Below are 27,584 nucleotides of genomic sequence, written 5' to 3' on the forward strand. Positions count from 1 at the left end.
TAACAGAACAAGATTCCCACAAAGTTATTTGCAACGGTTGCCTTCAGCAACCAGCACCACCCACACATTCCCCTTTTGTAAGCCAGTCCTCAAGGCGCAGCTTCTTAGTGCCTTCTCCTGAGTCGTCCCATAGCCTCTTTCTGGTCTACTCTCCTAGCTTGTCTCCTTTTTCAGGCGTCTCTCATTTCCGACAGCTGTGAGACATCCGAGTCTGACTCTTCCTCCCCACCCAGCTGCATCTCATCCTTCATACGACTGGAGGGGCCTGGCTCCTCACTGGAATGTGAGTCTTGTAACTCCTCAGAGCCTCCCTCCACCTCCTCCTCCTCAGATTCCCTGTACTGTGCTGTTGAGAGCACCACCTGGCTCAGAGTCACGACACTATCCCGTACCGCAGGGGCCTTCCCCCGGGTCTGCCGATCCAGATGCGGTCAGGAAGGGAATTGTTCATGAAAGGCGGTCACCAAGGCAGGAGCATGAATGGTAGATGCATCCTCCCAGGTGAACTCCTCCAGTCCATAGCCTTTCCATTCGATCAGGTACTAGAAGTGACCTTTCACACAACGAGAGTCGCGAATGTTGGCAACCTTGTACTTGAAGGCATTGTTTCCATCACGTTGTTCTGGTGAGGGAGGGTCGGCTCAGCGAAGTGGACACGTTGGTTGCTTAGGGATCAACAGAGACCTGTGAAAGACCAGATGTACCTGCAGGGAACGTGGCAGAGTTAAGCGATAGGCGGCCGGATTGATGACAGCCTCAATTGGGAACGGTCCTAAATATCGGTGGTCTAATTTTTTGGCTGGCCGGGTGGACGGTAGGTTTCTGGTGGACAGCCATACCCGATCTCCCACCGTTAGTGGAGGCGTATCCTGCCTCGACCGATCAGCAAACCTTTTGTAGTCAGCCTTGGCCTTCTCTAACTGTCGCTGCACCAAATAATGGATCGCCTATAACTCTGCCATGTATTCATTCGCTGTTGGTACTGGTGAGTCTAGTGGGGAAAGAAGGAAAAACCGGGGGCGATATCCCAAATTGGCTAAGAATGGTGTCATCCGCGTGGAGGTGTGCTGCGAGTTATTGAACACGAACTCAGCCTCCACCAGGTAGTCTGCCCAATTGTTCTGTTGCTGATTGACATAGCAACGCAGATATTGCTCAAGGATCCCAATGACCTTCTCGGTCCCTCCGTCAGTTTGGGGATGATGTGCGGATGAGAGGCAGATCTTGACATCCAACGCCTGCATCAACCCCTGCCAGAAACGGGCTGTGAATTGGGCCCCTCTATTGGACACGACTCTATCAGGGAGGCCATGCAGCCGGAACACTTGCTGGATGAACATACGAGCGGTGGCGCAGGCACACGGCAAGCCACAGCATGGGATGAAGTGTGCCATCTTGGTCGGCATATCCACCACCACGAACACCATTGTGAATCCAGAAGACGGGGATATGTCCGTCAGGAAGTCCACGGACATAGCCCCCCAGGGTCTTTTAGATGTCAGCAGGGGCTGTAGTAGTCCAGGCGGGGCCCCTGTCACTGACGTGGCCTGCCTACATGGGATGCAGGATGTGACGTAGGCCTGGACGTCGTGTCTGACTCGGGGCCACCAGAAAGTACGGGAGACCAAGTGCAGGGTCTTTAACAGGCAAAAATGCCCCGTTGCTGGATTGTCATGACACTGGTTGAGGATGAGTCCCCTGAGCGGCCCTCCCGGAACATAGAGCCAGTCACGATAGTGGAGGAGTCCATCTGTGACTGTCCATGGGGAATTGGGCCCCACCTCCTCTTTTCACTGAGCCACCCACCCATCCTGTTGCTGTGCCTCCCGAATCCGAGCCTGTACATCTATCGCAGTGGTTCTCAACTTGTGGGTCGGGACCCCATTTGGGGTCGAATGGCCATTTCACGGGGGTCGCCAAACAACACAGTCCGTCATTTTTCCCCCTTTTCCTTAGCTGTGCTACTCCCTTTTATTCTATTGGCTTTTGAAATTGAATAGAGTCTAATTCTATTGGCTTTCAAAAGCCAATAGGAATTGTCCAGGCTGTCTCTGCCCTGCTGAGCCTGCCAAAAGTCCCATTCTGCAAACGGTGCTGCACCAGTTGAGTAGTCCTCGACTTACGACCGGTTCAGCAGTCCTCGACTTACGACCGGTTGGGGGTCGCGGCATTAAAAAGGTTGAGAACCACTGATCTATCGGCTCCCGTACTGCAGCAAAAGACTTGATGGGGAGCACTGTCCTGGGCAGAAGCTTGTCTTCTGCTCGGGAATATTCAGGCTTCCTGGACAGAGCATCCGCTCTTGGGTTGTGACCGCTGGGTATGTACGTTACATGGAAATTGAACCTCGCAAAGAAGAGAGACCATCTGATCTGCCGTTGGTTCAATTTCCAAGCTGTCTGCAGGCTTTCTAAATTCTTATGGTCCATCCGGACCTCAATTTGATGTCGCGCCCCTTCCAGATGATGCCTCCAGACCTCGAACGCCAATTTAATGGCCAGCAGCTCCTTCTCCCAGATGGTATAGTTGCGCTCCGCCGGATTTAATTTCCGTGAATAGTATGCGCAAGGGAAGAGGGCACCACCGGGTGGCATCGTCTGGAGTAACACCACCCCAATGGCAATGTTGGAGGCATCCGCCACCACAACAAATGGCCGTTGCAGGTCAGGATGCTTCAGGATGGGCTCCTTCATGAAGGCTTCCTTCAACGCCTGGAAAGCCTGTTGTTCTGGAGCATTCCACTGAAACCGAGTCTTTTTCTGCAGGAGCCGAGTAAGGGGTGCTGTCATGGTAGCAAACCCGGGGATGAAAGTCCGATAATAGTTGGCGAATCCAAGAACTCGCTGGACATCCTTCACATGATGTGAGGGTTGCCAACTCTGCAGAAACTCGACCTTACTCGGCTCTATGGCAATACCATCAGGAGAAATGCAGTGACCCAAGAACTCGATAGTTGTCTGGTAGAACTGGCACTTCTCTAATTTGGCATATAGCCAATGTTCTCGGAGCCGCTGCAGGACCTGACGGAGATGCTGATGGTGCACCTCTTGCAATGGAGAGTAGATCAGGATGTCGTCCAAGAAGATTACGACAAACTGATCTAACAAATCCTGGAAGATGTCATTCATAAAATGCTGGAACAGGGCAGGGGCATTGGTCAGACCAAATGGCATCACCGTGTACTCGAAGTGCACGTACCGAGTACGAAACGCCATCTTCCACTCATCACCCGACGAACTCTGACAAGGTTGTAAGCTCCACGCAAATCCAGTTTCATGAAGATCTTTGCCTCATGGAGCTGGTCCAAGAGTTCGGGGATGAGGGGCAGCGGATATCGGTTGCACACCGTGATGGCATTTAATTTTCTGTAATCATAGCAAAGCCACAATTCGCCAGACTTCTTCTTGACAAAGAGCACGGGTGCAGACACTGGCGAGGACGAGGGCCGAATAAAACCCCAAATCAAATTCTTGTCCCAAAAGTCCCGCAAGGGGGCTAACTCGGGGTCCGACATGGAATACAAACGCCCAAGTGGGAGAGGCGCATCAGGGACTAAGTCAATGGGACAGTCATAGGGCCTGTGCGGGGGTAATTGATCCGCCTCAGTCTCGCTGAAAACATCAGCATAATTTGCCAGTTCGGAGGGTAAGGAGACCCTTATGCGCCCCTCTACCTGGCCGGCACAGATGTGGTGGGTATGGTCCACGCACTGTAAACTTGGGAAAGTGACCACGTTCTGTGACCAATAAATCTGTGGGTCATGTGCCTGGAGCCACGCCAGTCCCAAGACCACAGGGAAATGCAGGTCTGATGTGATATAGAACTGGATGGCCTCCTCATGTGAACTGATGACCATACATAACAGTTGCGTGGCAGCATTAATAGGCCCAGACAGGAGCACTCGACCATCAATGGTCTCCACTAACATCGGCGGTTCCACCGGGCATTGGGGAATCGCCCATTTAGCCACAAATGCTGCGTCCATAAAGTTTGTAGTGGCCCCAGAGTCAATCAATGCATGGATGGGAATCCCCTTGGGCAATCCAGGGAGAATCAGGCATGCCTCCAGTATCAGATGCCATGGGGGTCCGTGGGCAGCATCTGAAGGGTGTTGCTCGGTTTTGCGGGATGCCCAACCCAAAACGCCTTTCAAGTCGGGCATGGGCCATTTCCCGACTGAGGAGCAGGTGGCAGTCTCAGCACAGGCTCGGTCACAGACGTCCGACATCACTTCTTGGGACAGAAAGTGGCCAAATGCCCAGGGTCCCTACAGTAAAAACACAACCCCCCCCCCCGAGCATCGCCTGTTCATCTCTGCCACCGATAGGCGAGGTCTGGCAGCACCTAACTCCATTAGCTCCTCCCTCTGGACCGGGGTCTCATGCACAACGGGGGCAGCACAGGTCTCTGAGGTGGCACAACTTTTTTGCTGCTGCAGCCGAGCATCAATCCACAGACAGAGATGAATGAGCCCGTTGAGGTCCAGGGGAACATCAACATGGGCCAGCTCATCCAACATCTCCTCTGACAATCCATCCTGGAAAGCGTCCACGAGCACAGTCTCATTCCAAGCCGAATCCTGGCTAAGCAGCCAAAATTTGCTGATATAGCCCTGCAGGGGGCGTCGGCCTGCCTCAGAGCTTTCAAACATCGGGTAGCTGTCTAGGTCTTGATGGGGTCCTCGTACATCATCCGCATGTAATCACAAAACCCCACAAAGTTGTCCATCAATGGACTAGGTTGGGCTAGCAGGGCTGTGTCCCACAGAGCTGCAGCACCAGAGAGCAGGCTTATCATAAACCCCATTTTATGCCAGTCAGTGGGGAAATCAACTGCTCTCACACTGATATACAGCTGGCGTTGTCCCATGAAAATAGGAAACATGTCCGGATTGCCATCAAATTTGTCCGGCATCACAACTTGGCATTTCCTCCTGGGTGATGGTGGAGCAGCAGGAACCTGGGCTGCCAGCTGAGCAACTTGGGCTGATAACAAAGCCACTGCTGAGCGAGCTGGGCATTCTCAGCATGTAGCTGCTCCATAATAGTAGGGGGTGGGGCTGAAGGCAAACTGTTATGTTCCAGCCTATAGCCGTCCTTGTTAAAGGCACAAGGACAAAACCCCTGTCGACAAAAATAGGCTGGAGACTCCAAAAGAAAACAAATCCCTTTAATATGGGTGACAAACTTGTCAAATAGTCCAGAAACCAAAACAGCAAAACACAAACCAAAGGGAGGAAATTGTCCACATGAAATACAAGGCAAAACAGAAAAGTAATCACCGGCAATACTAACAGAACAAGATTCCCACAAAGTAATTTGCAACAGTTGCCTTCAGCAACCAGCACCACCCACACATTCCCCGTTTGTAAGTCAGTCCTCAAGGCATGACTTAGCAGTGCCTTCTCCTGAGTCGTCCCATAGCCTCTTTCTGGTCTATTCTCCTAGCTTGTCTCCTTTTTCGAGCGTCTCTCATTTCCGACAGCTGTGAGACATCCAAGTCTGACTCTTCTTCCCCACCCAGCTGCATCTCATCCTGCACACGATTGGAGAGGCCTGGCTCCTCACTGGAATGTGAGTCTTGTAACTCCTCAAAGCGTTCCTCCACCTCCTCCTCCTCAGATTCCCCGGACTCTGCTGTTGAGAGCACAGGCTGGCTCAGAGTCACGACAGTTCTTCTCGCTACTCACACAGCCGTCAAGGTTGCTGAGATTCGTACTTCAATTCATCACACTTGCCTTCGCTCTTCTTCTCCACCACCCAATGCTGGGGACCATTGAGTTGCTTGGACTGTAGCCCCTGGTGCTGGGAATGACCTTGGGCTGAAGCGTTTGTTTCATGGACAGCCTTGACCTGAATGCTGGGACGTTTTGGTCGCTGTGATGCTTGTGCCTGCCAGGCTTCTTCTCAGGCTATTTTTTTCTCACTGGCTCCCTGCCTACTTATGTCGTGGATGTTGCTCCTCTCTGCTTTGGTTTCTATCTTGTACATTGTTTGAATTGTTCATTTCTTCTTTTCTGTTACTCTATGTTGTTTTCCTCTTCATACTCCAAGCTTTTCTTTCTTCCTTCTTTCTTCTGTGGAGCTTGCTCTACCCTTACCGGGGGGGATTATGGGAAGGGTGATTATGTTTGGTCAAGTTTGTGGTCAGGTTCTGGCCACGGTCAAGGTATGTAACATGACTACGGGGACAGCATGTGCTGCTGTGGACTGGAATGGGTCAGATTGTAATTGTACAATCTGACACACCTTCCAAGGGTGCTTTGAACAATAAATCCAAAAGTAAGGCAGCATCCGACATGCTGACACCAGGTGAGGACAGACAAGAGAGGGTCATGACCTTCTCGGTTGGCAATATACAAGCGCAACAGCTGCCTCTTCACTCTGATTCTGGGATACCTAAGTTTGTGCCTGAGCAGCCTTAGGAGCTACAAACATCCTTCCCCATCTTTCCCAGTAAATGGAAGGCCAAAGTAGTCCCCAATTTCCCAATCCCTCTTTAGGGATTTGGGGCTCCCAACACCCACATTCAGAATGTGCAGGTGTGGGTTACACTCTTGAATGTAACGGACTGTTGGATATGCACTCACTTACCCCCAATTGGTACACAAGGATTGGTCATGGAAGCCCCTATGTTCAGCATGGTTAATGTCACAAGGGGATGGGCACTCCGTGTTTGGGGCAGGAAAGTTGCAGATTGCTAAACTAGGGGCACGTATACAGCACCATGCAGCTGCTTGCCTTAGTCATTTTAATTCTTCTTCCAGATATAAGCTAGGTATCTATGCACCTTGCACAGTCACATGGAAGATTAGTACTACCATGTGGGATGGGTGGCATAAATGTCATCAGACCTTTGGTCTCGACTACAAAAAGGACTCTGCTCTTTGTAGTCTGTTTGCAGCAATGGGACTTATGACATATGTCATTAGAGCTTATATGCCTGCAGGGTTAGAAGGCAAACAAAGTATTTCTCTTGCCTGGACCAGTGGTTCCTTTGTGGCCAGTTTGCCTACAAGTCTTTGCCAGCTTATTGGTCAGGGACATGAAATGTAGGAATTATCTTTCCTTCAATCCGTATCATCTAACATAATGATTGGACCTTCTGCATCCACAATTGTTGGACGAGGACCACCTTGGGCATGAAGAACGTATTGAACACCATCCTGTACCTAATGGCCTAGGAAATGCCATTATGTGAGCAATAATCCCAGCTTTGGAGGTTAGTTTGAGTTATGAATCTATTATAGAATTAGGTGACTGGACTGAGGAAATGTTTAACCATACCATACAGGCATTTACACAACTCAATAAGGAACAAGGAGAAATATGGGAAGTAGTACAGAATCACCAAGCATTGGATATGGTACTGGCAGCAACAGGTGGGGTGTGTACTTGCATTGCTGCACTTTTATTACTGATTGTCAAGTTAATATTAGTCACATCATTCATCTTGTGGAAGAAGGAATCAAGAATCACTCTAAGGATCTGGGGATTTCTATTGATGCTGTATAGGGAGTCTTGAATTGTATATTCTCATTCCTTACCAGTTGGCTCCTGGGGATGGTTTAAGGAACTCTTCATTGGTCTTCTCTTTGTGGTGTTCCTTGTTCTTTTTTTCTGTTATATCTTTCACTGCTTGCCCCTAATCACCTCTGCCTGTCCTAAATGATATGGCTCACATACTGCAGAAGCTTATCCTGTGTCTATCCAGTTTGATGATTGTACTTCTGTGCATTGCTCAAACTATGAAAGGGGGATTATGTTGACCCGGAATTAGAGGACAGCATAGGAAGTATGAATTGTGAATATATACAGATGGCCCTGCTGTCTTTGGGCACTTGCAGAGTCATGGAGGCAGGGTCATGAAAGGACAGCAAGGAAAACACCCCATGTCCCAGCCTACCTGGTATCTTTAGGGAAAGACCCAAAAGGAAGATTTTTAGCTACTTCTGCTTTCTCCCTTCTTATCTACAGTGTGGCAGCCTTTCTGGGTGAAGTCTTCATCTTATGTGTGTCAGCTTTGCTGGGTGGATTGCTTATGTAATCAAAAAATACAAAAATAGGGATTTTCTGTCATTCAGGGCGTCTCCCTTTTAGAGACGTCTGTCTTTGTTCAGCTGAATAAAAATGTAAAGCTTAAAGGCAACTTCTGGTTTCCTGTGTTTCTTTATCAAGCAACAGATCCTGCACAACACCTTCAGTTGCATGGCCCGGTTCCTAAGTAGCTATGGCCCAGTACCAGTATGCGGACCGGGGGTTGGGGACTCCTGCCTTATACAAAATAGTATCTCCCACCATACTTGAATAGCCTTCTCTTTCTAATCTTCAGATAGTGAACACTTTTGAATAAGTTGTTTGGTTTTATGCTATTCAAATATAACCTTCTGTTTTTAAATTTGATTTTTATTGTTTTAAAATCTTAAGTTATATATTGGACAATTGTATGCCACTCACTGTATGAGTTGGCTGGTTGAAACAGCCAATCAATTAATTGAGCTCCAACTCATAACTCCCTTTATTACCCTTGCTCCAAATGGGCAGGGTCTGGGAAACCCATCCACAAACACAAGGGGTCTGCTGCCAGCAAAATGGGGCTTATCCAGTCTGAGTCCATTAGAGAGGTTAGCTTGAAGTCCCATCCTAGGTGCCAAATTGCTGAAAGAAAAATCTTCATCAGGATCCAGTCCAAGCAGGGAGTAAACAAAATGGAGACTGCTTTAGAAGGGAGGTTGTAGTTTACTGAAGACCAGAGCCAGGCAGAAATGTGGCTCTGGGAAAGCTGACCACATGTAGCTGGGAGAGATAGATTTTTATACCTTGTTGGGCTTTTGTGTTTGAAGTTGTTTCCTGTTCCTGTGGCATGAACTCTGACTTGAGCTTTTGACTGTGTCCTTTTTTGCATTCTGATGGTGGTGGGTTAATCCTGTTATGTCCTAAAGGTCATATCCTGGTTCCCTGTGGCTGATAGCTATGTCCTTTGTTGGATTTTTTGGTGAGGGGTTGTTGGTTCTAGGGATCTTTCTAATCCCATCAGCTCTAAACTTCCTGGTGCCAATCTTTCTGAAAGGATTATCAAATCTGCATTTCGAAAAGCTGTCTGTTTGGTTTCTGCTTGTGGGAGGGAGACTTGGGGTTGTCTTTGCCTAAGATTTTTCATTATTCCTTTGGCTAAATATACTATTCTGTCTTTTTTAATATCCCCCCAAAATATTTCCTTTTCTAGGAGGGTGGATGGATGCTGACCTCCAATACAATCAATCAGGCAGCATTAGATAAACGATAAGAAAACAGATTTTTGACTATACATCAGAAAAAATCCTAACAATAAGAGCAGTGCAGCACTTTAGGTGGTGGAATCTCCTCCCCTGCAAATATTTCCTAGAGCAGCGGTTCTCAACCTATGGGTCGCGACCCCATTTGGGGTCGAACGACCATTTTACGGGGGTCGCCAAACAACGCGATCCGCCATTTTTCCCCCTCAGGGGGCGACGCTGCGCATGCACGCCACGCATGGGGGCGGTGCCGCACATGCGCGGCGCATCCGTGTGACCAGGCGTCACCGTATAAAAAGGTTGAGAACCGTTGTTCTAGAGGATAGTAACAATGGAAAATACAGTAATTGGGAAAAAATATAATAAATTTCTAGCAATTATGACATAAATAAGCAATAGTTTGATTCATTTAATTCTCTTTCAAATGCATTTTTTTTTTTAATTCGTACCTGCAACTGAATTGAAGCTACCACCCTTCGAGAGCTTCTGCTGTTTTCCAAGGACTTTCCTTCCCTCTGTTTTCGAGGGCGTTTCCTAAGGCAGCCCCACATGTTTACCTACCCATCCCGGGCCTTAATTGTCGCGGTCGCCAGGAGTCCCCAGCCAACAGAACCGCGCCTAAAACTCACTGATTCACTGATGATGCTGCTCCGAGGGCGCGGTCCTGCCTTCCCGCTCTACTGCCCGCGCGGGTGTGGCCGGAGGCGGTAAAGCGAGATCTTTTCTGCCGGAAGCCTCGCTGCCTCGTTGCAGTGCGGACTGATTGCGCCTTCGGCGACGCCATGCCCAAGTGCCCTCGTTGTCAGAAGGAGGTCTATTTCGGTAAGGGACAACTATTGTCGCTTCCTTACTTCGCGACAGGTACAACCGGGATGGAGAAAGGAAAGAAAGGCTACTATCAGAACCAGTTCCGAAATACATTTCAGAGACTAAACTCTGAGGTCTTTCCTGCAGCGGGGGTTGGGTGTGCAAGGTAGCAATCAAGGCTGATTAAGAACAGAGATTCTCGGGGCAAAACTGATAATGGCTAATCCCCAAGTACAGAGGATTTGGAGCGTCCCCAGATCCTTAGAGTAGGACAGTAGTACCTGAGCTCAAGATCTTCTGTACAGCACAGAGAACTTCGGAGCGGCAATTTCGATTAGGAAAAGGGCACCGTCTTGAGCTAAAGTCCACTTCTGTTGTGTTTTTTCTCGATTTCTTTATAGTTTTTTTGTTGTAATCTGATCCGAAGATCTTTTTGGTGTATCTCAGTACATTGAGAATTATTGTCTCATGCATTTGCACACGACACTAGACAATTTTAATATACCAGTCCTAGATTCCATATTTTGCACTTTTAGAACTTTGAAAAGTCTCTTCCCTTTGTCAGAATAATAATTTGGGGTTCCAACTCCAGCCGGAGTTGCATAAGAATAAATAAAAATAAGATCCAGACAGCTGTGAAGAAAGAAGAAATGTTTATTCCTAAAAGCAAACAGTTTGCCTTTGGGAGAAGCTGCAGAGAAATGGGGGAACAGCAACCCAATTAAATAGGGAGCTTGTCCGGGGTGTGTAGGTACTGATTCTAGGGTGACACTTGTGTGTATGAGTGCGTGTGTGTAGATACGTCTATGATGTTTATTCTTGTGAATATGCAGTTCTGCTGGGAGACCTAATTTAATTAACTCTGTGTTTGCAGACCTTAGCCTTTGGTATGTGGATTAGGTCTGGGTAACTGATTAGGAGGTTTGAGGAAGTTTGGGTAAAAGATATTCCCCGTTTGCTATTTTTATTTGATAAATTTAGTTTCAGCTTGACTGTCAATTATTTAGTGGAAATGCTGATTCTCAGATCATTGTAGATTATGTTAATATTTTAATGGAGGATGGAAACAGTATAAAGAGTAAAATATATTTTGATATAAAACTTCCCACACCTTAAAGCAGAAAAGAGTGTGTCAGATAAAAAAACGGGAGGGGCGGAGATTATAGCATGTGGCAGGCAGAGAAAGATTTGGAGTAAGAGAATGGTACTCTCAATTTACCTTAAACTGCTTTGCATGGTTCTAAATTCTCCTAAAGGACCTAAAAGAAGTCCCAATGTTATCTTGCTGGCTGAGCATCATGAGAGTTGTAATCTCAGTTCACATGAAAAGTGCCAGACTTTGGGATATGGTACTCTCTACATTCTAAAAATGAATTGCAAACTTTCTATCCAAAGTCAGAAAAGGCTATGTTTGAGGAATGGAAAACAGTGCCCTTTGATTGGATCTAAACTCCAGTTGGGGCTATAAACCTGTTATCATGGTAAACAATCAAGTATATCATGGTTAATGTTTGATGATCACTTTATAAATATATTTTCCAGTATTTCTGAATGGTGTGGCCAAGTGATGTGAAATTTGCTGAAGCCAGTAAGAAACAATATTAAAATAGCACAATGAACTGCTCTTGCAGACATCTCTTGGAGAATATACACCTGAAGAACCTGTGTGCAGGAAAGTTAGGCCTGAGAAAGACAAAAAGGCAAAAATTAAGAAATGCTAGTTGCCAAATTCTCTCACCTGAATGATAAATTTCTGGCTTCTTTAATTTTTATCAGTAGAAGAAGGGAGGAACAAGTATTTTAATAGGGATATAATATTAAGGTTCAGAGATTTTTCATGCCAAGAATATAGAATAAACAAGTAAATCTTGCAGATTTCATGATTCATAGAATACCCAAGATTCTAAAGACCAGAAATAATGATTCTTATTTATTTAATTAGTTTACATATACAATGCAATTCTGTAAATTAGGCAACCAGAAATATAAAAAGATTATCAAAAGAAATGAAAAGTCACTAATAATTTTTCTGGGATATTATTTATATGACACATGGCTTGGCACTGTATGAATCTAGATTTTTGTTGTTTATAGATCATAATTCACAGTTAAGTGCAATCTGTACACAATAGATTGTGAGTTATTTACAAATCTTACTTAGCCTTAGCATGCTGTCCAAGTCAAGCGTGTGTCAAGTTTGTAGAGGCCCATGGCAATATTTCATGGCTATTATATGAGGGAATCATAGGATTTGGTACAATATGTTTTTCACCGTACATTATTCAGAGCTACAGCATGCATCTCGGAAGACAGTGCAATATCAAATTGGTGGTACAATTTAATAGAATAGAATAGAATAGAATAGAATAGAATAGAATAGAATAGAATAGAATAGAATAGAATAGAATAGAATAGAATAGAACAGAGCTGGAAGGCACCTTGGAGGTTTTCTAGTCCAGCCCTCTGCTCAAACAGGAGAAACTACACCATCTCAGAGAGGTGAATGTCCAGTTTCCTCTTAAAAATCTCCAGTGATGGAACACCCACAATTTCTGGAGGCAAGCTATTCCACTGGGTTGATTGTCCGCACTGTCAGGAAGTTTCTCCTTAGTTCCAGGTTGCTTCTCTCTTTGATCGGTTTCCAACCATTGGTTCTCATCCTTCCCTCTGGTGCTTTGGTGAATAACCTGGCCCCCTCTGCCCTGTGGCAGCCCCTCAGATACTGGAATACTGGTATCATGTCTCCTGTATTTCTTCTTTAGACTAGCCAAGCCCAAGTCCCGTAGCCTTTCTTCGTATGTTTTAGTCTCCAGGCCTTTGATCATCTTAGTTGCTCTTCTCTGATTTTTTCCCAAACCCTCTATATCTTTTTTGTGATATGGTGACCAAAATATGATATGAGGAACCTGGGGTATTTATTTAGTACGAAGCAGTTTCGGAGTATAGGAGAGTCAGCATTTTTCTTAAAATATTATAATTTTAAATAAATATATGTCTTGCCATAGGACTACTTAGAAAAGCTGCTGTTTGTTTTCCTTTGCACACAGTGGGGCCTTTTGAACAGAAATGAGTAATAGCTATTCAAACTAATTTGCTGCCATATAACAGTTAACTTATGTGCACAAGAGCGTTTGATTTCAACCTCTTATGTGTGATGTTTATCTGTTTTACACCTTAAGTAAACATTCAGCAATGCAATTCTTGTTTTAAAAATATTATGTAAAAATAATTAAGTAGGAGGAATACATGCAACTGAAGAAAATAAAATTAAACAGAATGATTAAAATTAACACAAAGTCTTTCCAAATGAAGTTAACAGCAAGCATAGAATGGGTAATTCTCCTTGGACACTATAAGCCATTAGTAATGGCTGTAGTGCCTTCCTGAGCTGACTTAGTCCATTCCATATTATCTAATTATTTTCTTTAAAAACCCTAGGCGTAGAAAGTCCTAAATACCACCCTTGTCACAATGGAAAAAGCTGGACATTTTTTATTGTTAAGCGTTTTGTTTAATCTTTGTAAGAAAATTTAAACAACTGCAGAATGGTAAAATGACGAAATACCCATATGTAAAGAAAAGAATCATACAAATAATCCAATTCTTTCTCCAGACATCCAAGGCTATGCATTTATTACTATTATTTGGATCATCAAATGGTTGTGCTAGTGTACCACAATGGTCTTCAATATCCATAAGTATTCTGCAGAACTGAGCTCATGTTACCATATTAAGCTGCCTGCTATGTACATAGAACTAAGGAGAAATTTCCTGACAGTAAGAACAATTAATCTATGAAAGAGCTTATTTCCTGGAGTTATGGGTGCTCTATTGCTGGAAGTCTTCAACAACAGGGGTTCCAAACTTTTTTTGATTCCACAGACCAGTGGTGGCAGTGACTTTGGCAGCAGCAGGAGAGAATGATTTCACGCATGCAATCTAAATCCTGTGCACGCACAAATGAAGCTTTGCATGCTCTCCTGTCGCTTCAGCAGCCCGGTTCCCAATGGGCCACGGCTCTGTAGCAGTCCACAGCCCGGGAGTTGGAGATCTCTAATCAAGAAAATATTGGGCAGCCATTTGTCCAGGATGGAATAAGGTCTCTTGCTTTGGGCAGGAGGCTGGAGTAGAAGACCTCCAAGATTTCTTCCAGTGCTATGATTCTATGATCAGTTCTCAATACTGGTATTCTAAATATTTATGAAAATGAATGTAACTATCAAAAAAGCTTTCATGCTAGTTCAGACACATATGAAAGCATATTTCAAAGTAGAACTCTGTGAAAGTACATATAAATGCCTTTCAGAGCAAGGTTGTTCTTCATCTCTTAAACTAGTTTGCAATAGAAGATAAGCAATGCTTTGGCAGTTTTCAGAATCTTCCATCTGCAGTAGGTTTACTGTCTAGTCCAGGGGTAGGCAACCTTGGCTCTTTTATGACTCATGGACTTCACTCGTGGCTCAGGAATTCTGGGAGTTGAAGTCCACGAGTCATAAAAGCAGGGCTTTTCTTTGTCATAGAATGCCCAGAACGGAGTTCCGGCACCTTTTGGGGATGGAACCTTGTAAGGTAAGCAAGGTGGGTTGTATGACGTGTGTGAGTTCCGGCACCTTTTTTTTTTTTAACAAAAACACTGCATAAAAGAGCCAAGGTTGCCTACCCCTGGTCTAGTCCACACAATGGTACTTCTAGTTTAGAAATAAAATTATCTTAACATTCAAACAATGAGGGGAAAATTTGAATCTTAGAAAATGGTTGCAGTCCTGAGGTATCTGCAGAAAAGCCAAAGGAGACATTTCCCCATCCTTCAAATGATTCTTAAAACATTCAAAATCCCAAACCAATATCACTCTCTTTCTTTCCCCCTTCTCCCCCCCTTTTTTTCTCTCTTTTTAAAATACAAGATGCCAGCAGGGCTTCTCCTGCAGTAATTTTGGGGGTACTTATTATTTTAAAAAAAATCTTTTAAGTTTTGTTTTATTTTTTGTTTGTTTTTGTTACTGGGAGAGTCTTGAATTAAATTGCGACAAACAACTTCATCTTCTTGCCTTACCCAGCAATTTTCTCTATGGCAACTGTTACCAAGTGACTGCAATAAAAGAAGAACTGAATTATCCATAGATTTTTAAAAGGCTTAGAACAATTCTGTTTAAAGCACAGGGTTAGGGTTAGGGTTCAGATGTTTTCTCTAATGAACAATGTTATAGAAATACTTCTAATATATAAATCCTATTGATACTGTAATACTTCTAATATGTAAATCCTATTAATATTGCTGTTCAAAGAGTCTAACAAAGTTTTTTCTACATGGATGGTTTAAGCACTTTCAGAATTCTTTTTCACGCTAAATGTATAAGTTGATACATGCTGCTGCTTCTGGAAAATAACCTGATACTGATCTGTTCTCTCTCCTTGCTCCCTTTTTTCATATCGTAATTTTTTTCTCCTCCAAATAATGTTCTATAGGTCAAGACATCTCAAAATGCTTTTTCTTTCTGGAGTATGGTCCTTCCATGATTATAGGCCTTATTTCAGATTCATCTTCTCCATAGAAGTCCCAACTACTATGTTTGTTTTCCAACAAGCACCAACTATAACTTTTTTCGTTTAACTGCTCACTATGTAGCATCCAGCTGAGTTTTGATTATTATTATTAATTCATTTTCTTCCCAGACAACTCCCACTCAGTATGCTCCACCTTTCAGGACATATTCAGTCATCTTGCTAGCAACTAAATAACTTGTTTTTTATTTATAGAAATAGAAGATAATTTGGGATTTTTAAAAAGTTTCTTTCTGCAGAGGGGTGGTGATTATGCATTCACATACTGCATAACTGCCTGGTAATAAAGCAGTATTGTGGAGTGGGGAATGAGAAAACTGAAATGACTTCAATATAAAGTACAGTCAAATGATTGAAGGCAACTGCTCAAAAGTAGACATATTGTGTGTTTGCCATAGCAAACTTAACAGTGTTTCCATGGGTTAAGAAGAATTATCCAAAAGCTGTGGCTTAGCGGGAGAACACATTCTTTCATGCCATTGGTCCCCATGTCTATCCCCAGGTTCTCCTGTGAAAAAGGAATTTATTGGAAAAGTTGGGAAAGGCTCCCTGCCTGAGCAATAGTTGGGAAGTGGTGGAGCTCTTTTATTCAGCCTAAGTGTTCTCCTTTATGGCCTTATTTTTTCATACATGTTTTTTTATCTGTCTGTCCCATCTATCCCCTTTCTCTAGCTCTCTCACTCTCTCAAATTTATATGGCCATCATCTCACAAAAACATTTTTGATTTATGTCTATATTATAATAGCTGAAAAAGTCACCTCCCTTGGGAAAGATTGGCACCGGCCATGTTTGAAGTGTGAAAAATGCAAGAAGACTTTAAATGCAGGTGGCCATGCAGAGGTAAGTGGACTACATGAAGAGATGCATGTTCTTGGCAATGGCTTGAAGAACAGTTTTGTCCTGTCTCATAGCTTCATTCTTTTAGTAATTGTTCTTTTTAATAAAGTTATTGTTTTATCATAGAGAATAAAATAAAGGACAATAAAACAAAATGAAACAAAAACATACATTCAACCCTAACCACAAAAAAAGAAAAAATAATAATAGTGTACAAAAAAGGAGGAAAAAATGCCGAGGTGGCGCAGCAGTTAGAGTGCAGTACTGCAGGCCACTTTAGCTGACTTGTGTTCAGCAGGTCAGCAGTTCAAATCTCACCGGCTCAAGGTTGACTCAGCCTTCCATCCTTCCGAGGTAGGTAAAATGAGGACCTAGATTGTTGGGGGCAATGTAAATATATATATACATTGCTTACTGGTGTACACTGCTTAGAAAGTGCTTGCACTTAAAGCAGTATATAAGTCTCATAAATAAATAAATAAAATGGTCAATTAAATTTAATATTCAACATGTAGGATCCACTCTGGCTAAGTGCTGAAAGAAAAGAAAAAAGCAATAAATTCTCCTCCCCTTTTACGGGTATGTGTTTTTACGGGTGTGTGTGTGTGTGTGTGTGTGTGTGTGTGTATGTTTGTATGTATAAACAAATAAAAGAAAAAACAAACACCAGGATATAATAAACCAGCCTGTTTAATATAAACAAGCCTATGGTTAAGAAGAGTCACTAAGCTTTCGTCTGGCCAAAAACTGCCGGCGTCATCAGAGTTAGAATAGGAGATCGGGAAGGCAGCTTATATAGCCTCCTGCCTCTGTGCCCGGCTCCTTGAGCGCGTCATCGGCCCGTTGATTGTATTAATCTGTATCACGCAGAGTTGTTCCGCATCAGGCAAACTGTCCTTGGCTCCACTGGTTATTTTACGATCCTCAAGTGCTCTTTTAGAGCGAGTGCAAGTACTTGGAGGGCGGCTGTCAATCTGTCCCTGCGCCCAGACTCCCTCCCTCCCAGGGCCATTATCCTCCCCCACCCCCAAGGCCGTTGTCGTAATTCCTCCGCTCCAGTCCTGCAACAAGCAGCTGTTCCGGCATTCCTGCTCTCTGTCTTCCCCCTCCTTCCAGATCGCCTCAGCGCGTCCATCCCTGGCTTAGGGCCGTTTGGTCCATCATCTCGGTCCTCTGAGACGACCACTTTTTTCTCTTTTGTGTGAATTTGCCCCATTAACAATCCATGTCAAAAATCTTGCAATCCATCTGTTATGAAGAGGAAGTTCCAGGGATTCCAACTGAGGCTCCCATCTCCACAGCCTGTCCTTGATAAGCGTCAAGTCTCTTTTTATCTTTTTCTTTATGATCTTTATCTTTTGAAAAATAACGTAGTTCCGATCCATGTTTTTCCAAAAACACTTGTGCTTTAAGGGCTGAATTTAATCTATATCGTTGATTTCTAAAGATAAAAATAATCTCTTCCAGCTTATCCTAGCAATTTTGTTTCAGGAGATCTGTCAGGAAAAAGTATTCTTTGTTTCCTTAATATTGGAATTTCTCTGAATATTTGCATCTCTTTTCCAGAATCTCTGATGATAAGTTTCTGAATTACTTGCTGTTTAATAGATTTTATTATAAATTGGATCATAACATGTTAGAGAATTTTAATTTCTCTGTTGGCGAAAAAATAAATCAGAAGCTCTCACAGTTGACTGCATTTAGCTGATTCAAAATAACTTCTTTATATTCATATAAAAATATTTACAATACCATACATTCTTCTTTACAGCAGCATAGCTCAGTTGAAGACTTCTTACAGAGAGATACAGAGACAAACCTGAGACTGGAAATCCAGCTCCTAACTCAATAATCTTTTTGCATAGACTCAGTAGCACTTTCTTCACATTGGCTGACTGAGTTACCACATGACTTTTCCTGCTCATGAATATTCCAACACTCCTCCCTTCATGACAGAAAGAGACATCAGGCCTATTAACTTAACTCATTCTCCATAGTGAACACTACCCAATGGTTTAGTCATCATGTCTGCCGAATTATCCTCAGAAGAACAATGATGTAAACTTATCAATTTTCCTTTTACAGCTTCCCTGACATTGCAATACTTAATGTCTACATATTTACTTCTGTTCTTCACCCAGTTGCCATTTTTATACAGGCAGCATTGTCTTCAAATACCTTTACAGATTCTTTTACATTAATATTTAAATCTTGCAACAACTGTACATCATTATTTGGCAATACCTGTTTCTTATATACCCACTTACAACCCACAGCTTTGGTTCCCTGTGGCAAAGTCACTGATTTAAATACTTCATGGTCTCCCATGGATTTCACCATCTTTCTTGTTCAGCTTTTGGTAATGCCAACACTTCTTTATAACTTCTTGGCTCATACCACACATTACAAACCTTTACCTTGCTGGCAGAATACCTCTCAGGCAGAATTCCTTTATTACATCGCTCTGACCTACGTGGTATTAACTGCTGCTGTGTCTCAAGTCTTTCTGGTTTCATGTCTTGTTCAGCCTCTTCTCCCTGAACATTGACATCTCAATAATTATTTTTTATCATTAGATGAGTTATTGTCATTAAATAGATCACCGTCATTAAGTGAGACATACCTAGAATTTGCATTAATTCTGTCCCAATTTTGTTCTGCAAAATTAGCAGACCTTGAAATTACAATTCTTTTACTTCCATCGCTAAAGCAATATCCTTTTGACCCTGGCTCATAGCCCACAAACCTGAGCTTTCTTGCCTTTTTCTGTCCCTTTCTTCTGATTGCTTTTGGAATATGTACCCATGCAGTACTTCCAAAAATTCTCAAATGTGCCAGTGATGGCTTTCTCCCATATAGAATGGCATATGGAGTATTATTAATGGAGGAACTCCACAGCCTGTTAACTATATAATTGGCAGTCAATATGGCTTCTCCCCAATATGACCTGCTCATACCAGAATCCTCTAATAATGAATCTTTCATTGTTTGCAAAACACCATTCCTTCTTTCAGCTACACCGTTCTCTGCTGCTGTGTAAGGATTTATACGTCTGTGTCTTATCCCCAACTGCCCCAACCACTGTTGGAATTTAGTTGACATAAATTCAGTACCTCTGCCAGTTTGCAACTGACACACTTGTTGTCTGTACCTTCTCTCTACAAAGCTTACCCACTGTTTGAATTGTTTTAGCACCTCTGTCTTTGCTCTAAGCAAGTAGCAAAACGAATACCTGCTATAATCATAAACAATTACCAGTGCATATTTTGCTCCTCCCAAACTTGCTTGCATAGGTCCCACCAGATCTGCATGGACCAGCTCTAGAACTCTTTTTGTTTGTCTTGTGCTACATTTACTAACTGGGAATGCTTTTGACTTCGATGCTTTGCATACTGCACAATCCAAATATGTTTTGCATCCCTTCAAATTTAGCCCTTCTGCAAAACCTTGCATTTGCTGCAAAACTTTAAAGCTTGCATGGCCAAGTCTTCTATGTAGAAGATGAACACATGAATCATGCTCTGTAACATTTTTAAATATATGGGAACATTGAACCTTTTATCCTTGCAATACATATAGATTATCTTCCTTTATGCCTTCTGCACAAATATTCCCATTCCTTTTGATGAGACACTTCCCATTTACAAAAATGACCTCAAAACCTTGTTCATCTAAATTAGACACACTTAACAAATTATGTTCCATCTCAGGTACACAAAGCACATTGGTAAACTTTGATTCCAAATATGGAATTTTTATATCGCCTTTTCCGATGACTTTTGCTTTCTGGCCATTTGCCAAAGCCACAGCTTCTTGTGCTACTGGAACAAACCTGCAAAATAATTCAGATTCATTAACAATTATTTGACTTGCCCTACTATCTATTAGCCACTTGTCTCTGTTGTTGCTATTGCAAACTTTTGCAACACCAAAATGTTCCTTTTGCAAATCAGTCTTTTTTTCTTGCACAAATATCCTTTGCCGCAAACAGTTCCTCTGCAAATAGTTCCTTTTCAGATGGTTGTTTGCTTCACAAATGTAGCAATTCTTTTCTCGCTGAGCAGCTCTCTGCTTGCAAAATGTTTCTTCTTCGGAGACTTGCAGTCTGGACCCCCTCAGGAATTTCACCTCCTCATGGCTGCTTCTAAAATGGCGCTTTATTTCTTCATTAAGCAAACATGCCTTTAAAGCCTCAAAATTTAATTCTTGCTCTTCTTTACACTCAAATATAGCAGAAACTGTGTCCCAGATTTTATCTAAACTGTTCAACACCAATAAAACCTTCTGGGACTCAGGGAATTTAATCCCACATTGTTCTAAGTCCAAAAATAAACTTTGCATTTTATTTAAATGCTGTTCCACAGATTCACCTGGTTGCAAACAGGCCCTATAAAGTTTTCTTGACAATTGCACTATATTGCATGCAGAAACATTCACGTGCACAGCTCTCAACTTCAACCAAATCTCCTTTGCAGTCTTTAAATTTGCAACATTTAGAAATTGTTCATCATCTAAATTCAAGATGAGATAAGCCATTGCTTGATCATGACTCTTCTGATCAGCAGCTGTAAATACTTCTGGTGGATTTTCTACAATATACCACAGCTCTTTAGCTTTCAGCAAACATTCCATTTTTGCAGCCTATATAATGTAATTCTTCTGACCCAGAATTCTGCTAATTCTGCCTTGTTCTTATACTTTCTAAACACAGGCAATTTCTTCCAGCTTTAAATTACAATGCAGTCCTTAGTAAGCTCTGGGCCCATAACCTGTTAGAGAATTTTAATTTCTCTGTTGGTGAAAAAATAAATCAGAAGCTCTCACAGTTGACTGCATTTAGCTGATTCAAAATAACTTCTTTATATTCATATAAAAATATTTACACTACCATACATTCTTCTTTACAGCAACATAGCTCAGTTGAATACTTCTTACAGAGAGATACAGAGACAAACCTGAGACTGGAAATCCAGCTCCTAACTCAATAATATTTTTGCACAGACTCAGTAGCACTTTCTTCACATTGGCTGACTGAGTTACCACATGATTCTTCCTGCTCATGAATATTCCAACATAACATCTCTTAGCAGTTATCTTCTGGCTGCATATGCTGAATTTATTTTGTAAATCTTGTCTATTTCTTTACAGAGATCTGCTTACTCATCATTAAACCGTTTAGTCATTTCTGTTAGAATTACATCACTTAAATTATGAATTTGTATAGGGGATTCTCCTGTGATGCAGAAAAACTTCCTCCTGTTTCAAATCCAGTAACAGTAAATATTGGTTAAGAAGGCCTAACCTTTTCTGTCTCATCCAATCTAATCTGTATATTTTTAACACTTTCTTTAGTTTGCTTTAGCTCTGATACTAATAATTCAAATTTTTTATCAGATTTTTCATTCATCTCTTTTATTGTGTCGTGCAGCATAGAAAACTTTTTCTTGAATACTTTCAAAAGAAATTTGGTGGTGGGTTCGTCGGAATCACATCTTAATTCCTTCAATTCCTTCTTAGAAGGCATTTTTGCCAATATCCTCTCATACAGCCAATTGCTGGCAGCAGGCAAGAATACACTATTCTCTTTTCAAGGTCAAATAAGTTCCAAAAGCAAAACTAAGCAGCTGGCAGTAGAAATAGTGTTGATGCACAAATTCACAGAGTTAAAAAAAGGTTTCTAAACTTTTAACATAGAAAGGCAAGAATTACCATATATGCCGGCGTATAAGGCGACTTCCGCAAGTGCTAAAATTGGCGCCAAAGATGGGGGTCATCTTATACGCCGAATCGTCTTATACGCCGGAAATACTGGTAGTTTCCGGCGTATAAGACGACATTCTAGGAATGCAGCTCGGCGACAAAGACGGTGGTCGTCTTATACGCCGGGTCACCTTGTACGCCGGCATATACGGTATATGCAGAGCAGAAAAAATAGAGTAAAGATATAAAATCTTTTCAAGTTGACAATATATTTTGTCTTTTTGGTAGAAGTTCAATATAATTAAATCAGTAGCTCATTTTCTCAATAATCTAGAAAAAAAACCCTTATTGCCATGTGTCTTTTCCATAAAAATGATTAATTGTTTTAAGACACTCCTCTGCTGTTATTAAATCAATTAGAGTTCATGAGAAGGGAAGATATCTAAATTCCAGCACGCAGCCAGGAATTAACATGCAAAAAAGAAAAGAAAAAGAAAAACTACTGCAAAACATGAAGTTAAAACAAAAGCATCTTTGAAGACAACGGCTGGGCGGACATAATGTCAATCCTCTTCTTTGGCAAACTTACCAGGGAGAAAAAACTCGCTGAATATTCACACACACACGGCCAAGGAATGCCATCCAAGAAGTTTCAGGGTGATTCCATGCCACTTCTTTTCTAATCCAGGAGTGAAGTAGCTACAGAGACATGCTTTTTAGGTATCAAACCAGCCAAAGATATGTGCTACTAGTTCAGAGCACCATACTGGGTGGCATCCAATGTTTACCTGCTTTTATCTTTAGCTATCAGACCTGGCATTTACTCATATAAAGGACAAAAGGAATGCTGCATAAACTTTTCCTATGCCACCTTTGGGAACATGTTCTTCTGTAAATGGCCATGTTCTCCAATGATGCTTGGGGAAAAAAATCTATGCAGAAAAACTGGACAAGAGATTATACTTGAGATGTTTGTTCAAATGAGAGGGAACTATGGGGACAAAAGCCAGGCCTATAGCTCTTAAAGTTAGATTGTTTCTGCTGCAAAATACCTGCCTGCTTAACTTTAGGGAGGAATAAACTGACATTTACAAGACTTTTGTGTCTGCCTCCATCCTCAGAAGGAAAAGGTAATCCAACAAAAATTTGAATAGACTCTATCATATATCATTTGGTTTATGTTGCCTATGAAATGTTTCTCTTGTTTTCTCAGCATGATGGGAAACCTTATTGCAACTACCCCTGCTATGCTGCACTGTTTGGACCCAAAGGTAGGAGCCAGCAAGAGGATGTTATTGTATAAACTAGCTATCTACACACACACACACACACACACACACACACACACACGCATAATTAGAAACTATACATAAACACAAATAACACACACACACATATTCCCAAATAGGCCTATTATAGGTAGTCAACCAAAGCCATGTGATAGCGAGATGGCAACATATAAATTAAATAACTAATTAAATAAATAAATGGTAATACATAAATAGCATTTATATCTGGCATTATTCTAATATCACACTGTTGGTGTGCCTCATCTGAAATAAGGATCGGCAGGCCAGCCAAGTAGAATTTCACTCATTTTCCTCTTGAATATGAGTTTATAATAGTACATTTGACTCATTTACTTTCAGTGTTTGTTTAACAATGTGTATATTATTTCAGATGCATTTCTACATATCTTTTGTAAGGAATGTTTCCTTACATAATGTTTTTCTAAACAAATTTTGAATTGAGAATTCAGCCATAACATTTGAAACATTGCTATTGTAATATATCTGAGAGATGACTCATTCCGAATTCTATGTACTGTGTTTGGGTTGAAAGCATGTAGAAATCTTGGATAAATGGAATACTTCTGCTACTTAAAAATTAGCATAAATAAATTCTAATAAATAAAAATAACATAAATAAAAACATTTTATGTAAAAGCTGGCTACTAAATACTGGGCAATTCCATGTTGTGTTGCAAAATGGTCCAGCTTTCTAGCAGTTCAAAAGCCCTGTCTATGGCAGTTTTCATGGTCACTATTTTTTGACTTCTTAATTTTTCTTATTCTAACCTATGGGAAAAAATTAATTAAAGCAGGCCAGTAGCTGTTCTAAATTTCCACTGGGTCAGTAGCATAACTGAAGACTGGGAAAGATCTGTAAATGTTTTGCATTCCCACCCTTTGCTCAATTACTTTTGTGAGATTTTAAGGCTTTTTAAGAGATGAAAAATCAGAGAGATTAGCTGGAAGGGAGAAAGATCTGGTATATCAGTTTTTTCTTCTTAGGAGTTGGAACCATCTTAATTATTTTGAAGATGGAACACTACCAAATCCTATACGGCACAGTATTTTCCCCCCTTATTTTCCTGTTCAGTTATGACAGTGTTGGCAAACCTTTTAGAGACTGAGTGTCCAAACTGCAACCCAAAACCCACTTATGCATCATTGAGTGCCGGGTGGATGCAGCCCATTGGGTGGGTCTGGCCCATTGGGTGGAAGTGGCTGCGGTGGTAAGGGCAGACTGGGTGGGACTAAAAAGTTCAATCAATCAATTCCAACTTTGCAAGATCTTTTTTTTTCCCACAAGAAGTTGAAATTGACTGATTGAACTTTTTTTTTTTTTTTTTTTGCAAACAGCGATGGAGGCCTAAAGCGAAAAGGTTTTATAAAACCCAGCTAAAGGCCTAGGACTGGGATGATGACTCACGTGCCTACAGAGAGGGCTCTGAGTGCCACCTCTGGCACCCGTGCCATAGGTTTGCCACCACTGAGTTATGATGTGAATTGAGGTTTGGTATGAAGTTGGAAATTTTGCTTTATGTATAGATATTTTTCTCAACTATTTGGCTGAAGTTCTAGAAAAACAGACAAATATTAGCAACACAGATGTATTCTGTTCATTTTAGAGATTGGAATCAACCTTGCCAAATAGAAAGCTTGTTTTGATATTCCTATATATTTCTAATAGGAAATTTTACAAAAGGCATGGCAAATTTCTGCAAAGTAGAATTTTTCCACTGTGAGGTGGCAGATTCTATTTAGTGCATGTTCACCAAGACAGTGTCACAGAAGTCTTGCATTTATTCAAGCTATTGTTACGTTCTTGCTGCCAAACTACAAATGTAGCAGTCTGTTGTTATTTAATAGGAAGTTTCAGTCCATTTAAATACACTCTGATGTCCTTAATACAGAAGAGAAAAGGTTATAGTTGACTCTACCCAAAACAGGAAAATATTTTTCTCTATATCTGGAAGGTATAGAACAATGGCTCCCAACCTTTTCTGTATCCCACACCCCTGGAATGCTTCTGATTATGTTCTCGCACCCCTTACAAAAGTTTGAAATAACGGTAATGAATTATGCATATATACTATATTTTTGAAAACCCAAGTTTTCACATCCCCTGGAATATCATTTTGCACCCCAGGGGGTGGGAGCACCCCTGGTTGGGAACCTCTGGTATAGAAGAAAGAAACAGAAGCTAAAAGGTCTTACCTAGCATTTAGCATCTTTTTTCCCTTTTTTTTTTTTCTGGTTCATCATGTACAGAAACCTTAGCTCTTCCAGTATTTTATCTGAAAGTGGAAGAGAAGCACTTGTCTTAGTCAGAGATGGAGAGGTGCCATTAAAATCTGTAATGCTGACATTAGATTATTTTTTTTTAAGGGTTTGGCCGTGGAGGTGCTGAAAGCTACACTTTCAATTAAAACTTGGTGAGTCCCATTTTTTCCATTAATAGCTGCATGATTAGAAAGCTACATGTAAAGTAGCCTTGAAGGCTAAGTCTTATTCTTTTTGGTTTTGCTTATCATGTTATCTTTTCCTTCTTAGGAGTGGAAGGATGAATTTTGCTGATTCCAGGTGGAGTTCATAAGAAGTATAACCACACTGTGTTTTTCCCTAGAAGTGAATATAATGATGACTTCAAAGGGGGGGGGCATGATAATTCCTCTTTAACATCAGTTGAGAAATATAATCATGTAGAAACTAGAAAATAATAGCATTGGGGGCATCATAGAAAAGCATGGAAATTAAAAAAAATCAAAGCCTGCTTTAGATCTTTTCTTTTATTATTTTTCTAACTTACAAATAAAATCTTAAATCAAAAGAGGCTTGCAGAGTTTCAATGAATCACAAAATGGACATAAAAATCTGGGAAACATTTACTGATGTTCGTTAAGAAAGAATTTCAGAATTAAGAATTTAAATTCTTTAAGAAAGGATATCTAAAAATGTCTTCAGAATTATTTTTAGTGAACTCATGTGAAATGAACGTATTTTTAGTGAACTCATGTGAAATGAACGCTTATTGCATCCAGTGAAACTTGCATTTTGAATTTATAAATTGCAATTCAGACTGAAATCCATTGGGAAGCAATTGTTTGATTGTATAATCAGCAACCAAGTACATAATCTGCAGAGCATAGATGTATATTTGTGTTAAAGCATTCCGAGACAGGCTGGTTGTTTATTTTTACTCAGCACTAGCAAGCTGTTTAATTTACTGTACAATATATATATATTGCAGTGGGTATAATTTGCAGTAGAAAACAAGTGAGGATAATATATTGTTTACCTGACTGTCCCTTACCTTCTTTAGCTTCTTTTCCTCGATATATTTTTCCATACTTATATTTAGGCAAGTCTAGGCCTCTAGTAAGGTTAATATGGGTTTGACTCTATATTGAAGCTGAAAAATGTATGGCAGTAGCAAGGCCCCCATCTAAAATGGCCCCAAATACACAGTAATGTAACTATGTTTTAAGAAATAAAATATGTGGTATAAGAAGTCTATTATGAAATTTATTGATATTTTCATTTCATTTAAGTTAACCAAATTATATGAAAGTAGTTCAGATGAGAGCTGTTGTAATGAATTTAAGAAACAATTCTTTCCTATTCAGTAATTTAAACAATCAAGATATATTTGTGAAAGGATGCTCCCATTCTTGTAAAAGAAATGCAAAAGACAAACAAAGTGAAGCTGTTTCTGATTGGAATTTTAGCATTTGGTTTTCAGATATCTCTGCCCTGGTATTTTCTTTAATTCTTTCACTGACTGAAGGAATTGAATTTGCCTCCATTTGCTATAATCTTCATTTGTGCTCTTAATTTAAGAAAGATAGGCATGTCATTTATAAACAGATTAATACATGTACTTGCTCACTGAAATAAAAGGCCATCTGAATTCTATCTCTACTAATTGCTTAAGAAATTTGTCAAATGTTTTAAAAATAGCCAAGCAAAGCAAATTTAATACAGATTTAGTACTAAATACTATAGGCAATGCACCTGTATCCTCTTAGTCCTATACACCCTAGGATCTGTCGGAGGAAAAGGCAGTTCCTCCTCATTTCCACTCATTGGTTGCAGCTGCACCCCTTTCCCACTCTCT

At 41.4% G+C, this 27,584-nt stretch overlaps 1 protein-coding gene across 1 annotated transcript; it reads left to right on the top strand.

Moving 5' to 3' along the window:
- Positions 1 to 9,862: 9,862 nt before the first annotated feature.
- On the top strand, positions 9,863 to 27,382 carry CRIP1 (cysteine rich protein 1). Its single transcript, XM_039326154.1, has 5 exons — positions 9,863 to 10,096; positions 16,390 to 16,484; positions 23,395 to 23,452; positions 25,856 to 25,902; positions 26,021 to 27,382. The coding sequence occupies exons 1-4, from the start codon at positions 10,057 to 10,059 to the stop codon at positions 25,894 to 25,896; spliced, it is 234 nt and encodes a 77-aa protein (XP_039182088.1). The 5' UTR covers positions 9,863 to 10,056; the 3' UTR covers positions 25,897 to 25,902; positions 26,021 to 27,382.
- Positions 27,383 to 27,584: the final 202 nt, after the last annotated feature.

Source organism: Crotalus tigris, unplaced genomic scaffold (genome assembly GCF_016545835.1).
Source record: "Crotalus tigris isolate CLP2741 ecotype Arizona unplaced genomic scaffold, ASM1654583v1 scf7180000024339.11422700, whole genome shotgun sequence".
NCBI classification, from domain to species: domain Eukaryota; kingdom Metazoa; phylum Chordata; class Lepidosauria; order Squamata; family Viperidae; genus Crotalus; species Crotalus tigris.

Coding starts and splice junctions, on each gene's coding strand:
- CRIP1 (XM_039326154.1), top strand. CDS start 10,057: ATGCCCAAGTGCCCTCGTTGTCAGAAGGAGGTCTATTTCG. Junction 10,097..16,389: donor TCAGAAGGAGGTCTATTTCG/GTAAGGGACAAC, acceptor ATATTATAATAG/CTGAAAAAGTCACCTCCCTT. Junction 23,453..25,855: donor TGCACTGTTTGGACCCAAAG/GTAGGAGCCAGC, acceptor TTTTTTTTTAAG/GGTTTGGCCGTGGAGGTGCT.